The 17,368-nt window shown below is 56.0% G+C and overlaps 1 protein-coding gene across 3 annotated transcripts in view; it reads right to left on the reverse strand.

The window, feature by feature from the left end:
• Window positions 1–3,720: 3,720 nt before the first annotated feature.
• Window positions 3,721–17,368, reverse strand: part of PACSIN2 (protein kinase C and casein kinase substrate in neurons 2) — a 119,903-nt gene continuing 106,255 nt past the window's right edge. For 2 of the 3 annotated variants that reach the window (XM_032492373.1, XM_032492372.1), the window contains 6 exons: window positions 16,518–16,693; window positions 14,358–14,478; window positions 11,183–11,301; window positions 9,003–9,125; window positions 8,315–8,511; window positions 3,721–5,496 (listed from right to left, as the gene is read on the reverse strand). In XM_032492373.1, coding sequence (XP_032348264.1) covers window positions 5,384–5,496; window positions 8,315–8,511; window positions 9,003–9,125; window positions 11,183–11,301; window positions 14,358–14,478; window positions 16,518–16,693 — 849 coding nt within the window. In that variant the 3' untranslated portion in view covers window positions 3,721–5,383. The remainder of the gene's footprint in view (window positions 5,497–8,314; window positions 8,512–9,002; window positions 9,126–11,182; window positions 11,302–14,357; window positions 14,479–16,517; window positions 16,694–17,368) is intronic. The other variant, XM_032492374.1, reaches the window with a different exon arrangement.

Below are 17,368 nucleotides of genomic sequence, written 5' to 3' on the forward strand. Positions count from 1 at the left end.
CATTTTCCAGATGAGGAAACTGAGGATCAGGGATGTGAAGGGACTTGCCTGAGGATACAAGGTGCCCATCTGACCCTGGTTGGACACCTTACCCTCTGCTACCTGGCTGCCACCTAACCCTCCCTGCCCCTCACATAGGAATCATAGGAATAGCCGAGGATGAGATATCACATTGGTCAGTGTCCCTCACTCCCAGGGCTGTCTTTGTTCATACTGTCCCCACCTCCTTGGGCCAGACTGTGGTTGCTCTGTCTCTGGGTCCCCAGGGCTCAGCTCATGTGCCCCAGAGCTGGGTTAGGAGTGTCTGCTGGTCATATGAACAAATCAAGGAGCACACAGAATTACAGCACGGACTTGCTCAAAGTGTGGTCCTGGGCCAGCATCACCTGGGGAATTGTTAGATATGCAAACTCTGGGCCTTGGTCCCTAACCTGGTGACTGAGAAACTGGAATGTGGCCCAGCAAGTTAGACTGAAACACACTCTCCAGGTGTTTGCGAACCAGCGGTTTAGACGACCGCACCTGCTGTTGGGAGGTGGGCACTGGAGTTCAAACCCCAGTTCTGCCCCTGACTTGCTGTGTGGCCTAATGCAAGTCACTCAGTCTCTCTGGTTTGTTTCTTCATCTGTAAGATGGTGGTCATACATTGTGAGGAGGTTCATATCATCCTTTACAGGGAAGGGTGCTCAGCACAGGGCCTGACGTGTAGCTGATACACGCTTAGCCCAAGGCTGATTGGAAATAGAAGGCTGGGAAGCTGCCTGTCCCCCAGCAGTGCCAGGGTCAGCCTGGTTCCTCTGACCCTGTGCTCAGCAGTGGCCCTGCTTGGTAGGGGATGAGCCTCTTATCTCACCTTGGGTCTGTCCTCCTGGGACAGTGGAGTGGCCTCTGTCCCAGCCCCAGGCCTCTCCACCAGGGGACCTCAGGTCTGTCCACCGGGGCACTGTGGCCTGGGCCTTCTTCCTCTACAGAGGCCACGGAGGTCACTGCCCACCCGTCTAAGGGGAGAGGGGCACACACCTCCCACAGGTGTCTGGAAAAGGGGCTGGGGAGGGGCACAGAGCAGGCAGCTGCCACCCTGGGGAGAGCTGGGGCTGTGAGAAGGGTTGAGGGGAGGAGAGGAAGCTTCCAGGGCACCGACAGGGCAGGGTGCCGGCGCAGCAAGGTGTCCCGCTTCCAGACACCCAGCTCAGAGGCCCAGGCACTGCTCGGGCCTCACGTCCCACAGGAGTAAAGGACCCCCAGACCTCCTGCCCAGTGGGAACGCGGCCCACTGGAGGTGGGGGAAACAGCTCAAAGACCCCATAGTACTCCACCCTTAGGGCCTTGGGGCCGGGTTGGGAGGCCCTGTTTGTCCTAATACCCTGAGACTTGTAGGCTGGCCTCCAGAATCCGCCATGCACACTCTTGGGATCATCTTGCCCGCTGCTCCCGGGCTGCTCCCACCCGGTATCAGTGACTCATCCCTCCCTGAGCTCTGGAGTTCCCTGAAAGCGGTGTGGGCCCTCCTTCATCTTTGTCCTGGCACCACCGAGTCTTGCATACAGTAGGTGCTCAAGTAATGCTTGGTGAATGAATAAAAACCCAGGAACAGAAAAGTGGGAGGGAGCCAGTCAGCTCCCTGTCGGTGGGGGGCTACTCGGGGTCAGCTCCCCCAACCATTTGCTCCGTGACCACAGGCACGTCACTCCTTCCCCTCACTTGGCCTGTTTCCCCATGAGCAAGGAGGAGGCCCTTCTCAACCTCCCACATCACTATCCTGATGGATTGTAAGTGGTCCCCTCGAAGCCTGTCCCTAGTAAACAAGGCCTTGGCACAGCCCAGAAACACAGGCTGCCAAGAGGCCAGGCCAGGCAGGGGGAGAGGCCTCGCGTATGTCTAGGTAGTTAAGGGCCCTGCGGCAAAGCCTGGACACAGAGGCTGACCCTGTCCTCCATCTGCAGGGACTTCAGAAGACCCAGTGTCTTAGCTCATACTGTGGCAGCATCAGATCCCTGCCCGGGTCACTGGGCTAGAGCTTGCTTGCCCTCTGGGCATTACCAGGGGGCTTGGAGAGGATGAAGTACCCCCTCCCACCCCCCTGCGGTTAAGGACCCAGGAACTCCTGAGGGTGGTGTGAATGCAGCAGAGGTCCAGGGGGAGAAGGGGCAGCTTGGCCCGGGCAGTGGCTGTGGGGAAGGGGAAGGACAGAGAGGCAAAGAGAACTTAGTGGCCCAGCCTGGAGGGTATGGGAGGGGCAGCCAAGGATGCCAGAGGGTCCTGGCTGGGGACCAGGAGGCATCACGCATAATTACAGCGAAAGTTCTCATCTCCTGAGCACCTGTGGCCTTTCACGCCTCACTCTAACCCTCCAACTGGGGAGGCAGGCATCACTCTTGCCTGGAAAAAATGGGGCAGGAGTGAGTTAAGGTTTCCAAGCTGGCCCTGAGGGCCCGGACAGGCGAGGGCAGGTGGGCAGTGACGGCCCTTCGGGATTCCTTGTCGGCGCTCTGGAGATAACAGGAAGCTGAGGAAAGGGCCGAGCCGAGCAGAGGTGGTTTCCTCCCAACTTGAGGTTTCCTCCTGCGCAACCCCCTTGCTCTTTATCCACCAGTGGAGGGAGTGAGGAAGGGATTGCCCTCAAGAATCTGCAGACGTGGGTTTGAATCACGGTACTGTCACAGGACCTTGGGCAAGTCATTGACCTTGAGTTTCCAGACCTTGTGTCCTCTTCTGCAAAGTGGGGTGACTCTAGCCTCCCCCACAGGCTGGTATCACAGTACATGAGCTTACCAAGTACCCAGGACTGGCCGGCCCAGCAGGCCAAGCTCAGGCCTCAGGCACTGGGAGCCTGCTCTGACCCCTCCTTTCTGCCCTGTCCCTCTCTCTGAGGCAGCGTGGGGCTGGCAAGGCAGAAGCTGGTGTCTGCCCTGGGCAGCAGGCACCTGCAGTGGGCTCCAGTCCTCCTCAGAAGCAGAGAGCAGGGGCCCCATCACCATCAGATCAGCTGGCAGATGACAGTTTCACCCTTGGTCCTTAAGGAGCTGGGCAAGGTAACCCCCTCGCTCTTCCTGGCACCCCTCTGAAGGCCTGGTGGCCAGACGGGGTGCTTTTCTGGCAGCCTGACCAGGTGGGTGAGTTCAGCCATGGCAGCCCTCAATCTCTCACGTTGTCCCGGCCTCCTTTCAACCCAGGTTGCCCCAGTGAGGGCGGAGGGCTCTTCAGGGATTTTCCTTGGTGCCACATACCAGCTGGGACTCCTTGGGTAAGTCTGGCTCTTGGAGCCTGTTTCCTTCTCTGTAAAATGGAAACAGGGAGACTCAGCCCACCCAGAGCATGTTTTGAGGTGGGCATGTTCTTCGCAGACAGTGTAGATCAAGAGGGCCCGGTGCACAGCTGGTGCTCAGGAAATGTGTTCACAGAAGCTGGAGGATGAGTGGTCTCTGATCTGGTCCTGCTGTTCAGGCCTTGGGGTGGGAGGAGGAGGCACCGGCCTGCTGCCCACAGTGGGGGAGCCCAGGCCACACGGCAGCAGGTTTGGGGGAGAGAAGAACTCTGAGGGGTACAGGTGCCTCAAATCCCCAACCTCTAGCTTGGGAGAGGCAGTGGGAAGGGGACATGGCCCCTTGGGCAGTGGTCTTCTGCCTGGGGTCTTGCCCGGTTCCAGAGCTGGTACATAAATGCTGGTGGACAACCCCCCCAGCCGATGAGTGTGAGGCACGTGCAGGGCACAGACTCACACTCACGAGATCAATTGTTTATTGATTTTTTTTCCCTAAAATACTATACATTTAAAGAAACTCCTAAACTGAAAAGACTTGACAATTTTTGGTAAATCTGTAGCAAAGGAATGAGGATTTCTGCTGGTAAGTTCTCATGACAAACATAGACACACATCCACTCTCCAAGCAAGACATCCAGCTCACTGGAAACATTGAGTAAAATGCATAGCTTGTGATGGCGGCAGCCATTTCTCCAATGTCTGAGTTACACAAAATAAAGGTTTCCCTCCCTCCCCTGCCCCATGGTTACAGTGTAGCTTCCTGGCCCCAGCACGTGTGCTCCCCCATGATGAAGGACACCCAGAAGAGACTTGTGCTATGGGGTGAGGCCCAGCTTTTGTTTGGTCATGAGGAATACAGATGACTAAAATCTGCAACTGCTGGAAAGACACGGGGGTTTGTACAGTGTTCTGCTACGGAAAGGACTAAGGCTGGTTAGAAGTTGGACCCACGGCTGGCCAGTGGGGACAGACTTCCTACAGCAGGCTCCACTACAGAGAGGCCCAGGGCCCGAGCCCGGAAGGTCCCAGCTGATCAGCCAGGCCTGCACCCAAATGCCTCGGTCTTCAAGCAGTTTACAAATTAAACCCACTGTCAAAAGCCGTTAAACAGTAGACAAGCTCTTTAGATTCTCTGAATATCAAATAATATATACAGATATATACCAAGACATGACAGTCTAATATAAAGCATCTTAACTACAGATGCATTCGCTTGAAAAGTTAGTCTTATTTTTTAACCTTTCAAATCACTGATAAAATTGTTAATTTGCAAGAATAAAGTTTTAAGCACAAATAGAATGAAAATAGCTTTTAAATACAGCGACTTTAGAGAGTACTGCATAAGGTTATTTCTGAGGCTCACACTTGGACGCCCCAAATGCGGAGAGCATTCACAATAGAAAGCCAACCATGTGTTCTAGCTTCCTTCTGCAATCTCTTGCCTCAAACATTATCTGTCTAAATGAGCTACTGGCTCTCACAGCCTGCCCCAGGCAGCGGCATGGTTGATTAACAGCACAACGTGGAAACGGAGATATTTCCTCAAGACTGGTGTACATCAATCTGTGCCATAATTTAAGTATAAATGAATGGAAGAACAGGTATATAAAAAAGTATTAACTGTACACAGCCTTTAAATTAAAAACCTCAAAGTCTGCACTCAAAAAATGGCGTGTAAGTTTTGTTCATTTAAGTTGCAGGTGATGGGATGTGTCAGAGAAAAGTAATCAGCGGAGCAAGAATCAGCGTGACCCACCATTGACTTGGAGGAGAGGAGGAAAGACAAGGTCAAGACTATACAGATCCATGATAAGCCGACACACAGGGAGCGTGGGCGGGGGAGTGGGGCAGGGGAGGGCCCGGTGACTTCTGTTGTATGGCATCTTCCTGTGCTCAGAGTTGTCCATCTGCACTGTGGAAAGGGTGCCAAGTCCCAGGTGAAATGACCAGCTTGTCTGCCTTCAAGAGACACCACGAAGCCAAGAGCAACGGAACCATCATCTTTTGCAGGAAAAGGAGTGGATGCCCATGACCAGCTGGAGGCGCCGCTGCTGGGGCCAATGCTAACAGAGCTCCTAGGACCTCCGCCTCCATCCCTCCGCCAGCCAGCCCGCTGGCCTGTCACTGGATCGCCTCGACGTAATTCGCTGGGTACAGGCCAACCTGTCCGTTGTCCAAGCGTCCCTTGCACCAGCCCTGCTCATCCTCGTCCTCTATCTTGGTCAGCTCGTCCCCTGCCAAGACAAAAAAAGGAGCAGTCTGGTGACCACAGGGTCAGAGAGTCACCCTTGTGTTTTGGCCCCCACCCTGGGCCCACAGAGGGCCTCCAAATTGGGGGGGGGGGGTCCAGGCATTTTCCTAGGCTAAATGTGGGCTGAGGGCCTGGTTCTTTCTCTACGAAGTTGCATCTGAAGTTGCACATTTAGCCCCGGGGGCCTCTGAGAGATCTAAAGACCCCATCTCACCCAGTGACCTAAAGGAAGCTGCTCTCAGCTGCCATGAGGGTTCCCACAGAAACTGCAGAATTAAATGCTGCAGGACTTTTGCCTTCTTGACTGTCCCAGGCCAGGTCAGAGGAATCCTTTCACAGGGTCCCTGCCACCTCCCTCATGGCCAGGTACTGCTGTCCCCTGGGCCCCGCCTGCCTGATCTTCTCGTAGCTCCTCCCGCACTTGTTGCCATGGACTCGGTGCCTCCATTTAATGACTGCAGGAGGGGCAGGGACCCATCATTCTATCCTCAGCACCCAGCTCAGGGCATTTGTCCTCCGAGTTAAAGAAATCAACCCCTTCCAATGCGGTTCTGGAATCTCCCCATGGCTCTGTGTGTTAGTGTGGCTTGATCTATCATTTGTTTGTTCAAGCATGAAGGAACCTCTACTTCAGGCCAGGCCCTGGGTGGCAGAGGAGATGCAGAGATGAGAGACAGATGGACCCCCGGTCCCTCAAGGGGACAGACCAGGGACAAGGACCAAACGTGTGATCGGGGCCAAGGTGGGCGAAGGTCCAGGTCTGGCATTTCCCTGTGTAGGGCGGACAGTGCAGCCCAGAGCCAGGGATGAGGAGCCACCTGGTGCTCTGGCTGGTGACCCCCCAACAAAGGTGGCTGTGGGAACCAGCGGAACACAGGCCAGCTGAGGTTTCGCCTTTACTGCTCCATTTGCAGCTTCGTAATTCTTGTTGGCATTTTGGCCCACTTTTCAGGCTTAGTCGCATTTTTTCTCAGCTGTGCCTTGTTCAGCAGCATCTCCCTGACTGTGTAGCAGCAGTGCTGGTGGGATGCCTGTAGGGCCAATACCCGGGGCGGCCGGTGCTCCCAGGGCCACTGGGTTCAAATCCCAGGCCAAGACACCTGGCAGAGGCCTCAGCTCTGGGGCCTGATTTCCTCGTCTGTGGACTGGGGGTACTGTGAGGGCTGAGTGTTAAAATGTGTAAGGACCTTGGGAGGGTGCCCGGCACGTCGTGAGACCTCAGTAAACGTGAGCTGCCGTTACTCCCAGAGCCGCTCAGCCACCGCACTGGCCCTGGGCCCACGTCTGTCAGCGCTGGTGCTCGTGCAGGTCTGACTAGGCAACGCTGGGAGCGAGCACGGGGGCTGCAGGGCAAGCGTCACGAGTGCTAACCCTCCTCTCCTCCAACCCCCGGGCGCCCCCGCGTGCTCTGACAGCTGGCGTTCTCTCATCCGGCCCTCGCACGGCTCGGCTCACAGCGCACAGTGAGGTACCAGTTCTATGGTGCTTCCACTTCCACAGTGAGAAGTGCACCGAGTGAAGGCTCCGTAGGCTCCCAGGGCCCAGAGGAGTGGAGAGCAGCCAGAGCAGCTGAAGACGGCAGAAAGCAGCGTGGGCCGGGAACTGACGTCATGTCAGGAAAAAGGAAAATAACACAGGAAACAGACAAAACTAATAGGAAAGCTTTCAAGTTGTAAAAATGAAAACGGGTGATTAGTAACATTCATTTCAGTTTGCTTTTGACAATTCACTGGAAGCAGAAGGAAACATTTTAAGCCCATAAAGTTGCTAGCAAATCCAATAGGTAAGATTTAGAAAGAATCAGAAATTAAAATCAACCAACAAGTTGGGGGGAAACAACCCTCAGCAAAGGTATTAGAAAACTCGACAAAAGTGTTTGAAGACACACAGACACTTTCTACAACCAAAGAGGCACCTGATGGCCCACCCTGGGGCCGAGCGCCTGCTGAGCACAGAGGGAGGGGCGCCTTTGGACACAGCCCCCGGCCGGGGTCCAGAGTGGGGTCGGGTGTGGGGGTCTGCCCCAGAGATGGAGAGTGGAGGGCACCCATCAGCCTGTGCTGGTTGAGTTAGGGCCCAGCACCCACCCTGCCCTGGAGGAGCGGACGCTGGATCTGGAGTGGCTTTGGGGAGGAGGCAGGGGCAGAAGGAAGGAGCTTGGTGCCCTTTGGGCCCGCTTGGTGTCAGGCCTATCAAGCCTTTGTAGTTAGGTTCTAAGATAGTGCTTTTCAGATGAAGGAGTGCAACCCATTTTGGTGAATTGCAACCAGCATTAAAAAAAAAAAGACAGGCTAGAAAATCTCCACAGGGAGAGCTCACGTAACCAGGAGCCAGACTGTTCCGTAAAACCAGGGCTTCAGCTCCTGGCAACAAAGGTGTGTCGGTGGTAGCTGTGCACATAGTGTGGCTGCAGGAAGAGACTGAAAGCCACTGCCCTGAGATGAGGCTCTGTGGGCCCAGGTGCACACGGGGTGCTATTCTGGGGTCTCAGCTCCTCTGCCAGTGGAGGGCCTCTGGGGCCCTGTAGGGCCAGCTGCTTCCAGGGGGAGGTGTGGGGGAGCTTCTCCTGCCCCAGTGCCTCGCTGTGCGCAGGTCTCAGCCCTGCTGGGGTGGCGTCTTGGGCAAAGGCACCCGGGCACCTCACTGTCTTCTAAGCTTTCATGTTGAGCATCTGCTATTTTTGAAATGGGGTCACACAAATGAAACTAGCAGGAACTTTACTGGACTTAAGTAAAGCAACCTCCCGCAGCAGGCTGGATCGCCCGCCCCTCAGGCCAGTGGGGGCGGGGGAGGGCACCTACCAGCCTTGAAGCTCAGCTCGTCATGCTCCTGGCCTTCGTAGTCATAGAGGGCCCGGACCCGCACTTCTGTCCCGGAGGCGGCATCCTCGTCAAACGGATTTGAGTCCCCATTGGCGTCCGTGGAGGAGAACGGGTTGTTAGACTCGTCGTCTGACCAGTCCGTGGGGTAGCTCTGCGACTTCTCGTAGCTGCTCACACTGAAAGAAAAGGTCGACCCGGGGAACCTGAGTACAGACGGGGCTGGCAGAGGCCTGAGGCCCTGCCTGGAGCCTTGTCCCCGCCGGGGAAGGCCACGGGAGCCCTGGTGGTGGGCTGGGGACTCCTTCCGCAGGAGCACGGCCCCCTCAGCAGCACTGCGCAGTCAGGCTCCCTGCAGGGCCTGCACCGGCGCCCCGCAGAGGCAGGCCTGGGCTCTGGCAGGGCACCTGGCACTCCTGTCTTCCTGTGCTGGGTGCTGGGACCTTGACGAGGGTTAATGGAGGGCAGAGAAAAAGCAACACAGATGGTTAACTGGTGCCCCCCTCCCTGAGAAATCGAGAAGCCAGAGACTGTCCACCAGCCGGCAGCTGGGCCACCTCCTGCAGGCCTCATGCATTGCTTTGAGTGCTGAGGAGACAAGACCCTGGACAGAGATAGAGGAGAGACAGCGAGCGAGGTGGGAACCAGAGGGAAACGTTTGTTCACCAACTTTTTGGCCTTAATGTCCTCCTTCTCACTGACGGTGCTCCCCGTGTCGTCCTCGTCCTCGAAGGGGTTGTAGCTGGACAGTGACTGCGCTGACCGTGCGGGGTTGCTCGGGACACTAAGGTCACTACGGGGAGAGAGAGAGCTTTCAGGGGACCCTAGCTCGGCGGCCCCCGTGGTCCTGAGTGCTCCCAGCTACAGGATCACAGGGCAAGGGTCTGAAGGGACAAATCAGCTCCCTGTCCAATGGGAGGATATATTTTATGAGCAGACAGATTGTTTTAGCAAAACACTTGCAATACTGTGGCTGTTAAACACACTTAAAGCGTTTAAGAGAACAAGATTTCCACATCCTCTCCTTGCGCCTCAACGCAGTCTGTCCTGAACAGGACGAGCCCCGGGGTGGGGACGGGCTACCGCTGGAGCACAAGTGCTTCTCTCCATAGTCCTCCCAGCCTGGCCCTCGTTCCCACTGCTGACAGCTGGCAGGCCGGCCAGCCTGAGGGGCTCAGAGCCCTGCTGAGAGAAGGAAGGAGGCTCCCAGAGTTCTCCAGACCCTATGGCAGGGTGCACCCTCTCCTTCTGACTACAAGAAACCTCCTCCCTGGCTCTTCTGGGTCTGGAGCTTCCAAAATCAGAACCAAAGCCTGCTGAACAGCACTTTCTAGGAACAAAGAAGGACCCCTTTTGTGCTCCAGAGAGGGAAAATCCATCTGCACAACTATCTCAACTTCCTACAGTGTGCCAGGCCCAGAGGGGACCAGAGAGAACCTTGACCCCAGCCACGCCTGAGCGCTGACAGCCAGGGGCGGTGAGATGCAGTGACTGCAGGTGCTAAGCGTAGAACAAAGTGGTAAGGAAATAAGACAGGCCCCTGAGAGCCAGGCGCTCCATCGTGGACTCCGAGCTGACGGACCAGAACACCATGTCGCAGGACGGGGCTGCAAAGGCCAACACTACCTCCTGCCTCCAAGCCCAGGGCAGCACGGAGTGGGCACTCAAAATGCTGAGTGGATGGCTCAGTCAGAGCAGGGAGGGTAGAGGAGGGAAGGAAATGCCTCAAATGCCAGCAGTGACCCCAAATGGCCATCAGTTTCAGGCCTGGCAAGGGGCACTGGGCCTAAGCCTGCCCGCTGCCTACATCTGGACCACATGTCTGAGACCATCAGGTCCTCCTCCCTCCTGGCACTTTCTTCAGCTGACTTTGAGCGGGGTTGGGGGGGCCAGTGCTATGCAGCTGAATTTGTACAAGAGCCCTGGGCAGCCTAGGCTTCCGGGTCCCTGCCCCCAGTCACACGGGTGCTGACCTGACCCCTGGCTCAGGGCTCACTGCTCTAGTCACCTGACCAAGCCCGCCTGGCACAGCAGCTGAATGATGATCAGCCACATCTGCCCAGGGAGCCTGGGCAGGGACTGCAGGGCCCAGGGCTACAGAAAGGCCCCCAGAACCTGTGCTGACCTTCCAAGGAAGCTGCAAGCCTGAGATGTATGCCCCTGAGCATGGCTCGGAGGCTCCGGGCCTGGGGCCTGTGGGGCAGGCATGGCTTCCAGAGAGGGCAGCTCGCAGCTGCAGCTCTGTAGGGGACAGCAACACCTACCTGCTGGCGACTCTGAGGCCTCACCAGCACAACTTCCCAGGAGATTCTAATGATCTCATTGCCACCTCTGTGATCCAAACTCAGTTTTAGCAAATGAGGTCAGAAATAACCAATGCTGTCAGCAAAAAGAGGACACTTGGCAATGCTCTACCCTCAAATCGGGCCCTGCATACAGCATGGGGAAGTAAGTACAAACCTGGTCAGGACACCTGGGCCCGCCTGAAGGACACCAATGACCATCACCTCCACCTGCCCATGTGCACCTCTGGGGACAGGTAGTGACTAGCACCTGACATCAGTTCCTGCCATCGCTTGGGGCCCAAAGCACGTTTGTGGCCCAAGCAGGCTCCTCTCTGGATCTTCCTGCAGCTCTGGCATCAGGTGGACTGATGATTCTCCCCAGAGATGCCCTTGGGCCGCTGCCCAGCAAAGCTCGGACACCCAGGGAGTGTCTGGAATGATGCCCCTGGGTTTCCCTGCAAGGCCGCACTGGGGAATCTCCCAGGTGTCCCAGTTGGGGATGTCCTGGCCAGAGCAGAGGACCCAGGGACCCTTCCCAAGGGACTGAGGCTGCCCCAGTGCCCACCTGCCAGGCTTGTTCTGCAGAGCCTGGTCGCCTGTCTGGTTGATGCCCATCAGGGTGACGCCATCACTCTTCTTCTTCTCTCTCCGGCTGAGAGTACGATTCAGGTCTGCAGACCACTCCTGGGCAACGGGCAGCGGGGGAGAGAAGTCAGGAAGTTCATTTGTGTCAGTCTGAAACACTGGCCAGTGAGCCAGTGGCCTGCCCCACACAGTTAGTGACATTTAGCCTCGCTGCCTCTGCTATCCCGTTTCTGAGCAGACTTCAGGCTCCTGACACCCACCACGGACCACTCCTCACCATGCGAGGTGGGGCCTCCTTGAGGCCTGGAGATCAGTACCAGGCCCAGCTCCAGCCTGTGCTGGCCCAGCCTCCAGGGACGGGTGGATGATGAGAAGACTGGGGTTGACACTCAGGGGTCCTGCATCCCAGTCCCGGAGAGCCTCCCGGTCCTGCCCCTGCCCCCGTGGCACTCAGTCTCTGGCCCCTCAGGCCAGCAGCAGCAGCCAGAGGCCTCGCTGTTTCCCCAAGTCTCCAAAGCAGACAGAGCCCACCCTCCAAAGTGCTTGGCCTTCAGTGCTGAAGACCCTCCCGCCTGCCCTGAACTGTCTGGTTCCCAGTGAGGAGGCAAGAGAGCTGGCTGCGGGGGCCTAAGCAAGCCTGATGTGGGGAATGAGCCCTGGATGCAAACAGAATCAGGGGCCAGGGAGCTCCTCCATCACTGAGGGGTAAACCCATCCACTCGAGTCTCCGGGGAACGGCACCCTCCCCTGCCCCAGAACTTCCTCTTCCGTCAGAGCAGCGTGCTGAGGGCCAACAAAGCAAAGCACAGAGCTGATCTTCCTGAAGGTTCACTATTTTTCCAGCACGTGAACAGGCTTTTATCAACTGCACTGAAAACACTGGGACTTATTTTCCAGAAAAGCACATGTGCACACATGTTTAATGAATCCGTCCCCCACCCTACTTCCACCCATTATCTGACAATGGAGTTAACACTTGGTGTGACTGAGCCCACAGCTTTGCTCACGTGTAGTCACAGAATTTCAAGGCTGGAAACCATCTTAGAAACATCAAGTGTAACCTGCCAATTTGTCAGATGAGGGAACTGAGGCCCAGAAAGAAAAAGTGACTTGCTCACACAGTTGGTGGCAGATCTGGGCCCCTGTCACCTATTTATATGTTAATTATTTTCTTAACTAAAATAAGTTGACTGAGAGCTCAGCTGAAACTTCAGAGTCCCCACAGTGGCCTTTTGAATATAAATCCATCCTGATGGGGTGGCTTCCAACGGCCAACGAGATCAACACCAGGCCGACTGTGAAGGGAAGGACCCACTATTATAATCTGGACAACAGAACAGCCTGTGCTAGGCTGCAGCCATGTTTTTTTAACAGCACATGCCGCCAGAACCAGAATACGGACGCTGCACGCAAACCCATGTAGGCTGAGCACACAACACAGGAGGTTTGGAATTCAGTAAGTTAGCCATAAAATAGAAACTTACTTCGTCCTTGTGGCATGGGAAAAAAAAATAATTTCATTAGAGAAAGGAAGTCAAGCAAGATCCTGTAAGAGCTGCAAGCACGTGTCACGTGCAGGGTCCCCAGCCTGAAGCGTCCACAGAGAGAAGGACCACCATGGGCTCTGACCAGGACACCCACCCCAGTGAGGCTTCCTGTCAAGTCTTCCTTTCCAGACCATTCTGTTCTCTGGGTAGTGACGAACAACCCTAAGGGACCTGGGGGTTGGAGGGGGTGCATATCCCGGGGTTTCCTGAGCCTCTCCTGACAGTAACAACCACACCCCCCGTGGGGTGGAATCCAGCTGTGTGCACAAGACCCATCACCAACTCGCTTCTTCCCCGTGTGCCATCACCCAGGGGAGGAGAAGCTGGGCTGTGTGCTTTCTCCTCTAGGCCCACTTCCACTTGGGAAGGCCCAGGGCCCCTGCTTTGTCCCAGTGCCTCCGTGAAGAGACATAGCCTGCTCTTGGCCCCCCCGGAAGCAGATGTCCTAAAGACGGTGTTGGGGGTGTGCTCAGCTGCAGGGACCACACTGTCATATAGAGAAGCTTTCTTGAGAATCAGAAAACAGAGGCACAGGTATGAGGACTAACAAAACTACAGGCTAAGACAGGGCCAAGCAGGCTTCTGTGTGGTGGGCCCAGGGGCAGTACCCACTGTGGACCAGGTCACTGACTCCCAGCCACCGAGAAGCTTGGTGCTGTTATCATTCCATTTCACACATGGGAAAACTAAGTCACAAAAAGGGCAAATGACTTGCTCAGCATCCCACAGCTGATACGTGGCAAGGCAGGATCTCAGTGCAGCCTGGGCTCTGGCCACGACTGAGTCAGGGGAAGTCACGTGACCTGGGCCCAAGGCAGAGGGGGTCGCCTCCAGCGTCCTCCCTCAGGGAGGCAGTAGCCATGGGCGTGTGGGGCCCCTCTCAGCCCCTGCTTCACCACAAGGCAGGAGGAATCCTTTCCCTCAGAGAACAGGGTGGCGGGACTGGTAGCCACTGCCTTCTCTGCTACCATCAGGGGGCCAGGTGGGGCCTGGGGACCCAATTCTAGGGCTGGAAGAGTCTCAAGATTCCCCAGGCTCTCAAATTCTGCATATAAAGACACTGAACAGCTTGGTCCCACGAAAATGGGAAAAGAGGAAAGTTAATCCTACACCAAAATTGGTTGAACTTATATAAGGAAATAAGGAGAAAACCCTCACATGAAGGGTAAGAATGGCTACATGCTGGGGCCACGCTCCCCATCTGTCCTGGACCAGAGGCCGCTGAGCTGGTGCCCTGGGCCCAGCGGGCCTGGAGTGCACTGTGACTACTCCCTTCCTGGCTATCTCACAGGGTTGAGCGGGGAACCAGGGCTCCTGCATGTCCTGCAGCTCCTGGGACTCACCACGAAGGGAATGCCAGTGGCCAACAAGTGACCATCAAAGTTCTGAATGGGAAAGAACACAACTGCACCTTCACCAGAGATTCAGAAGACCCTTCGGTAATGATGCCTGAAGCTCCCCAAACGTTAAACATCCGCTTGGTTTCTTTGGCTGCCTCGTAAATAGGGCCCAGGCCAATGCAGAGTTGGAAGGAGAAAGCCTAGGACTTGACCCTGTGGGCCCAGGCCCCTCCCAGGACAGCGGGTCACAGGCGCAGACTCCTCTTACCTCAAACTGCGGCCAGTTCATGGACATGCCCGGCCCGTGGTTGGCTCTGAACCACCTCAGGTCCTCCACTGCGTCGGCAGCTTTGATGCTCTGCTCCAGGTCGTGGTAAATGTTTTTGTAGCTAAATCAGAGAGAGAAGTATGACTCTTTTGGAAGGAAGAGAAGGCCACTACTATTCCTGCCCAGCGTCTGGCCAAGCTGGCGCCATGGTCTGCAGCTACACTAGAGTCAACTTCACAGTGCAGATCAGATACCCTGTCCTGGCTCAGCTGGACGGTCAGCTGGCCACGATGCACCCAGAAAGGAGCCAACAACCGTGGCATGGAAGCCACAGCTCCAGCTTCTGACAAATTAGCTTTAAATCAAACCAGGTGGCAGCAGCCTGGCTTTGCTCTGTGTCAGATAATACAAAAGGTACCAGCATCTGGACCACATGGGCCATCAACCTGTGTGGTCCCATCTAATCAGGTCCAGAACTGAGTGTCAGGGAAGTTCCCCCTCACCCCTTCAGGAGAGCTGGAAGGCTTACACTCAGATGTGCAGGAGCAGTCCAGCAAGACTGCCCGGTGCTGTGGTGGCCACAGAACCTGCCAGCTATCTAGGGGGACCCTGCTTCTGCTTGACAGCTCAGAGCAGCTTGCCTCCCTAGGAAGCCGACCGTGTTGGATGGGAGTATGGGCCACGGCGGGTCCTGGTGTTCTCACTTCTAATCTGTATGGCTGGCAAGTCATTTACCTTCTCAGGGCCTTGGTGTCCTCCTCTGTTGCATGAGCATAACGCTACATGTTACCGGTTGAAAACTGTGTCCTCCAAAAAAGATACGTTGAAGTCCTAACCCCAGTACCTCAGAACATGACCTTACTTGGAAGCAGGGTCTTTACAGAGGTGACCAAGTTAAAATGAGATCATTAGGTTGGGCCCTAATCTATGGGCACCTTTTTATAAAAAGGGGGAAATTTGGACACAGAGACAGTGAGAGGATGGCCATGTGACTGGAGCGACGTGTCTACAAGTCCAGGAAAGCCAAAAAGTGATGCCAAACACCAAAAGCTGGAAGAGGCAAGGAAGGATCCTCCCTAGGGAAGAGCTGCCAGAGGGAGCGAGGCCCTGCTGACACCTTGATTTCAGACCCACAAGAGAGTAAATGTCTGTTGTTTGAAGCTGCCCAGGTTGTGGAGTCTGTTACGGCAGCGCTAGGACACCACTGCACCATCTGCTCCCCAGACGGGCCGGAGGACTAAGCGAGGAAGCGTGTCAGGCGAGGACAAGCGCTTCCACGAGGGGCGTCACACCACACCTGGAAGAGCCTGGCAGCCCCAGCCAGCCGTGCAGCCTGGGCAAGTCATTTCAATGCGTCCAGCCTCAGCTTCCTCAACAGTAAGGTGGGGAATGATGCCACCTATTTTATAGACACTCATAAGATTAATTAATTGGTGCAGAGTAGCTGTACAATGATGGTTGCGTTTGAGTTTTTTATACTAGAGGGAGACAAAAGGAAAGTAATCTCCTATTAACAACAAAATTTGACCTGTGAGTCATTTCTAAATGGTTCTGTTATATGGGCGATAGAAGTCTAGGTCCAGGGTGAGCCCAGACCACTGCCCTGATGAAGGGGTCATGGGACCAAAGAGGAGGAAAGTGCAGAAGAAAAATAATGGCTTCCGTGTTCCATTCAGAACTGAGTCCCTGAGGGTCTGTGCTTCTCGAGGGCCCTGAACCACTGAAAAGTCAAGGAGCAAGCTGGTGGCCAGTTGCTCTGGATGGAAAGGACCTCATAAAGGTCCTCAAAGTAAGCCCACACCAGGGGCAGGATGTGCCAGCCCAGGAACTGCTGGAGTCGCTCCTGGGTTGATTTCAAACATGCATCTGTCTCTGGTCCGAGCCATGGCCCTCCCTTCCTGTCCAGACGCAGAGGACTGAGCCTGGCGCAGGCAGAGTGTGGCCGGAGACCGTCTGACTCGGGCCAGCAGTAGCTGTTCCAGGCAGAGGGCACTGCACAGCTGCAGACAGACTCAGCCAAAGGGCCCTCCCTGGGCAGGAGAACTTAAGACCTCCTGACAAGCACTGCCACCTGACGGCTGGGGAGCCCAACCGACCTCTATTCAGAAGCAGCTTTCCACTGACTCCATCAGGACTCGCTTCCCGCTGACGTGCACTTACCTGGCCATGTTCGACAGGTCTAGGTGCTTCTGAACCTCCAGCAGAACCTCCCGGAAGAAGCGCAGGCGCTTCTCCTCAAACTGCTGGCACTGCTCGAACACCTGCTCCATGCCCTCCATGTACTGGGGGGTGCTCTGGCCCAGCTCCTTCAGGGACTTCTCATACTTCTCTTTGGTCTACGAGAAAACCCAGGCACACGAGATGCAGCCTGGCTCCCTCTGAGCAAGAGCGAGCAAGCGAGCCCGGCTCCGCACCACCCTGTTCGTCACCCGGCTACTGTCCCTCTCTACACTCCTAGCCCGTCAGCATCCAGATGGTGACAATTCTCAGGTGACGATATGAAGTCCGACACTTTGGGTGACCCCACATCCAAGGAGCACCCTGACCTACTTCCTTTGCACCCTAAATTCCTCGCCCGAGGACTCACGCCCCACCTCTGCTCCTGAGGGGCATTCCCACCCAACCTGGCCTGTGGAAATATTTGGGAAGCAGCCCCCACCACCCCACACACGCAGGCCTCCTGGCTTATCTTGGGTGTCCTCTCCACCACCAGTGTCATCCTTGAGGAAAGCTTCTCAGGCCTCCTCAGATTCCAAAACATAAAGAGCATGAGCTCTGGGGTCTGACAATTCAAGTCCCGGCCCCTACACTTCTGAAATGTAAGTCATGCTCCTGGCATCTGCCAGGCCTCTCAGCTGGAGTAAGACCCAGACAGGCAGATGCTGGGGAAGGGGCGGTCACTCGGAGGATCACTGCCTCGCTGTCCCCCGTTCACGTTACACACACATGTCCTCTCTCCCCTGGGGACAGGCTGTCCTGGGTCACCCTTGAGCCTTGGATCTTGCCCACAG

The sequence above is a fragment of the Camelus ferus genome, chromosome 12 (genome assembly GCF_009834535.1).
Source record: "Camelus ferus isolate YT-003-E chromosome 12, BCGSAC_Cfer_1.0, whole genome shotgun sequence".
Lineage (NCBI taxonomy): Eukaryota > Metazoa > Chordata > Mammalia > Artiodactyla > Camelidae > Camelus > Camelus ferus.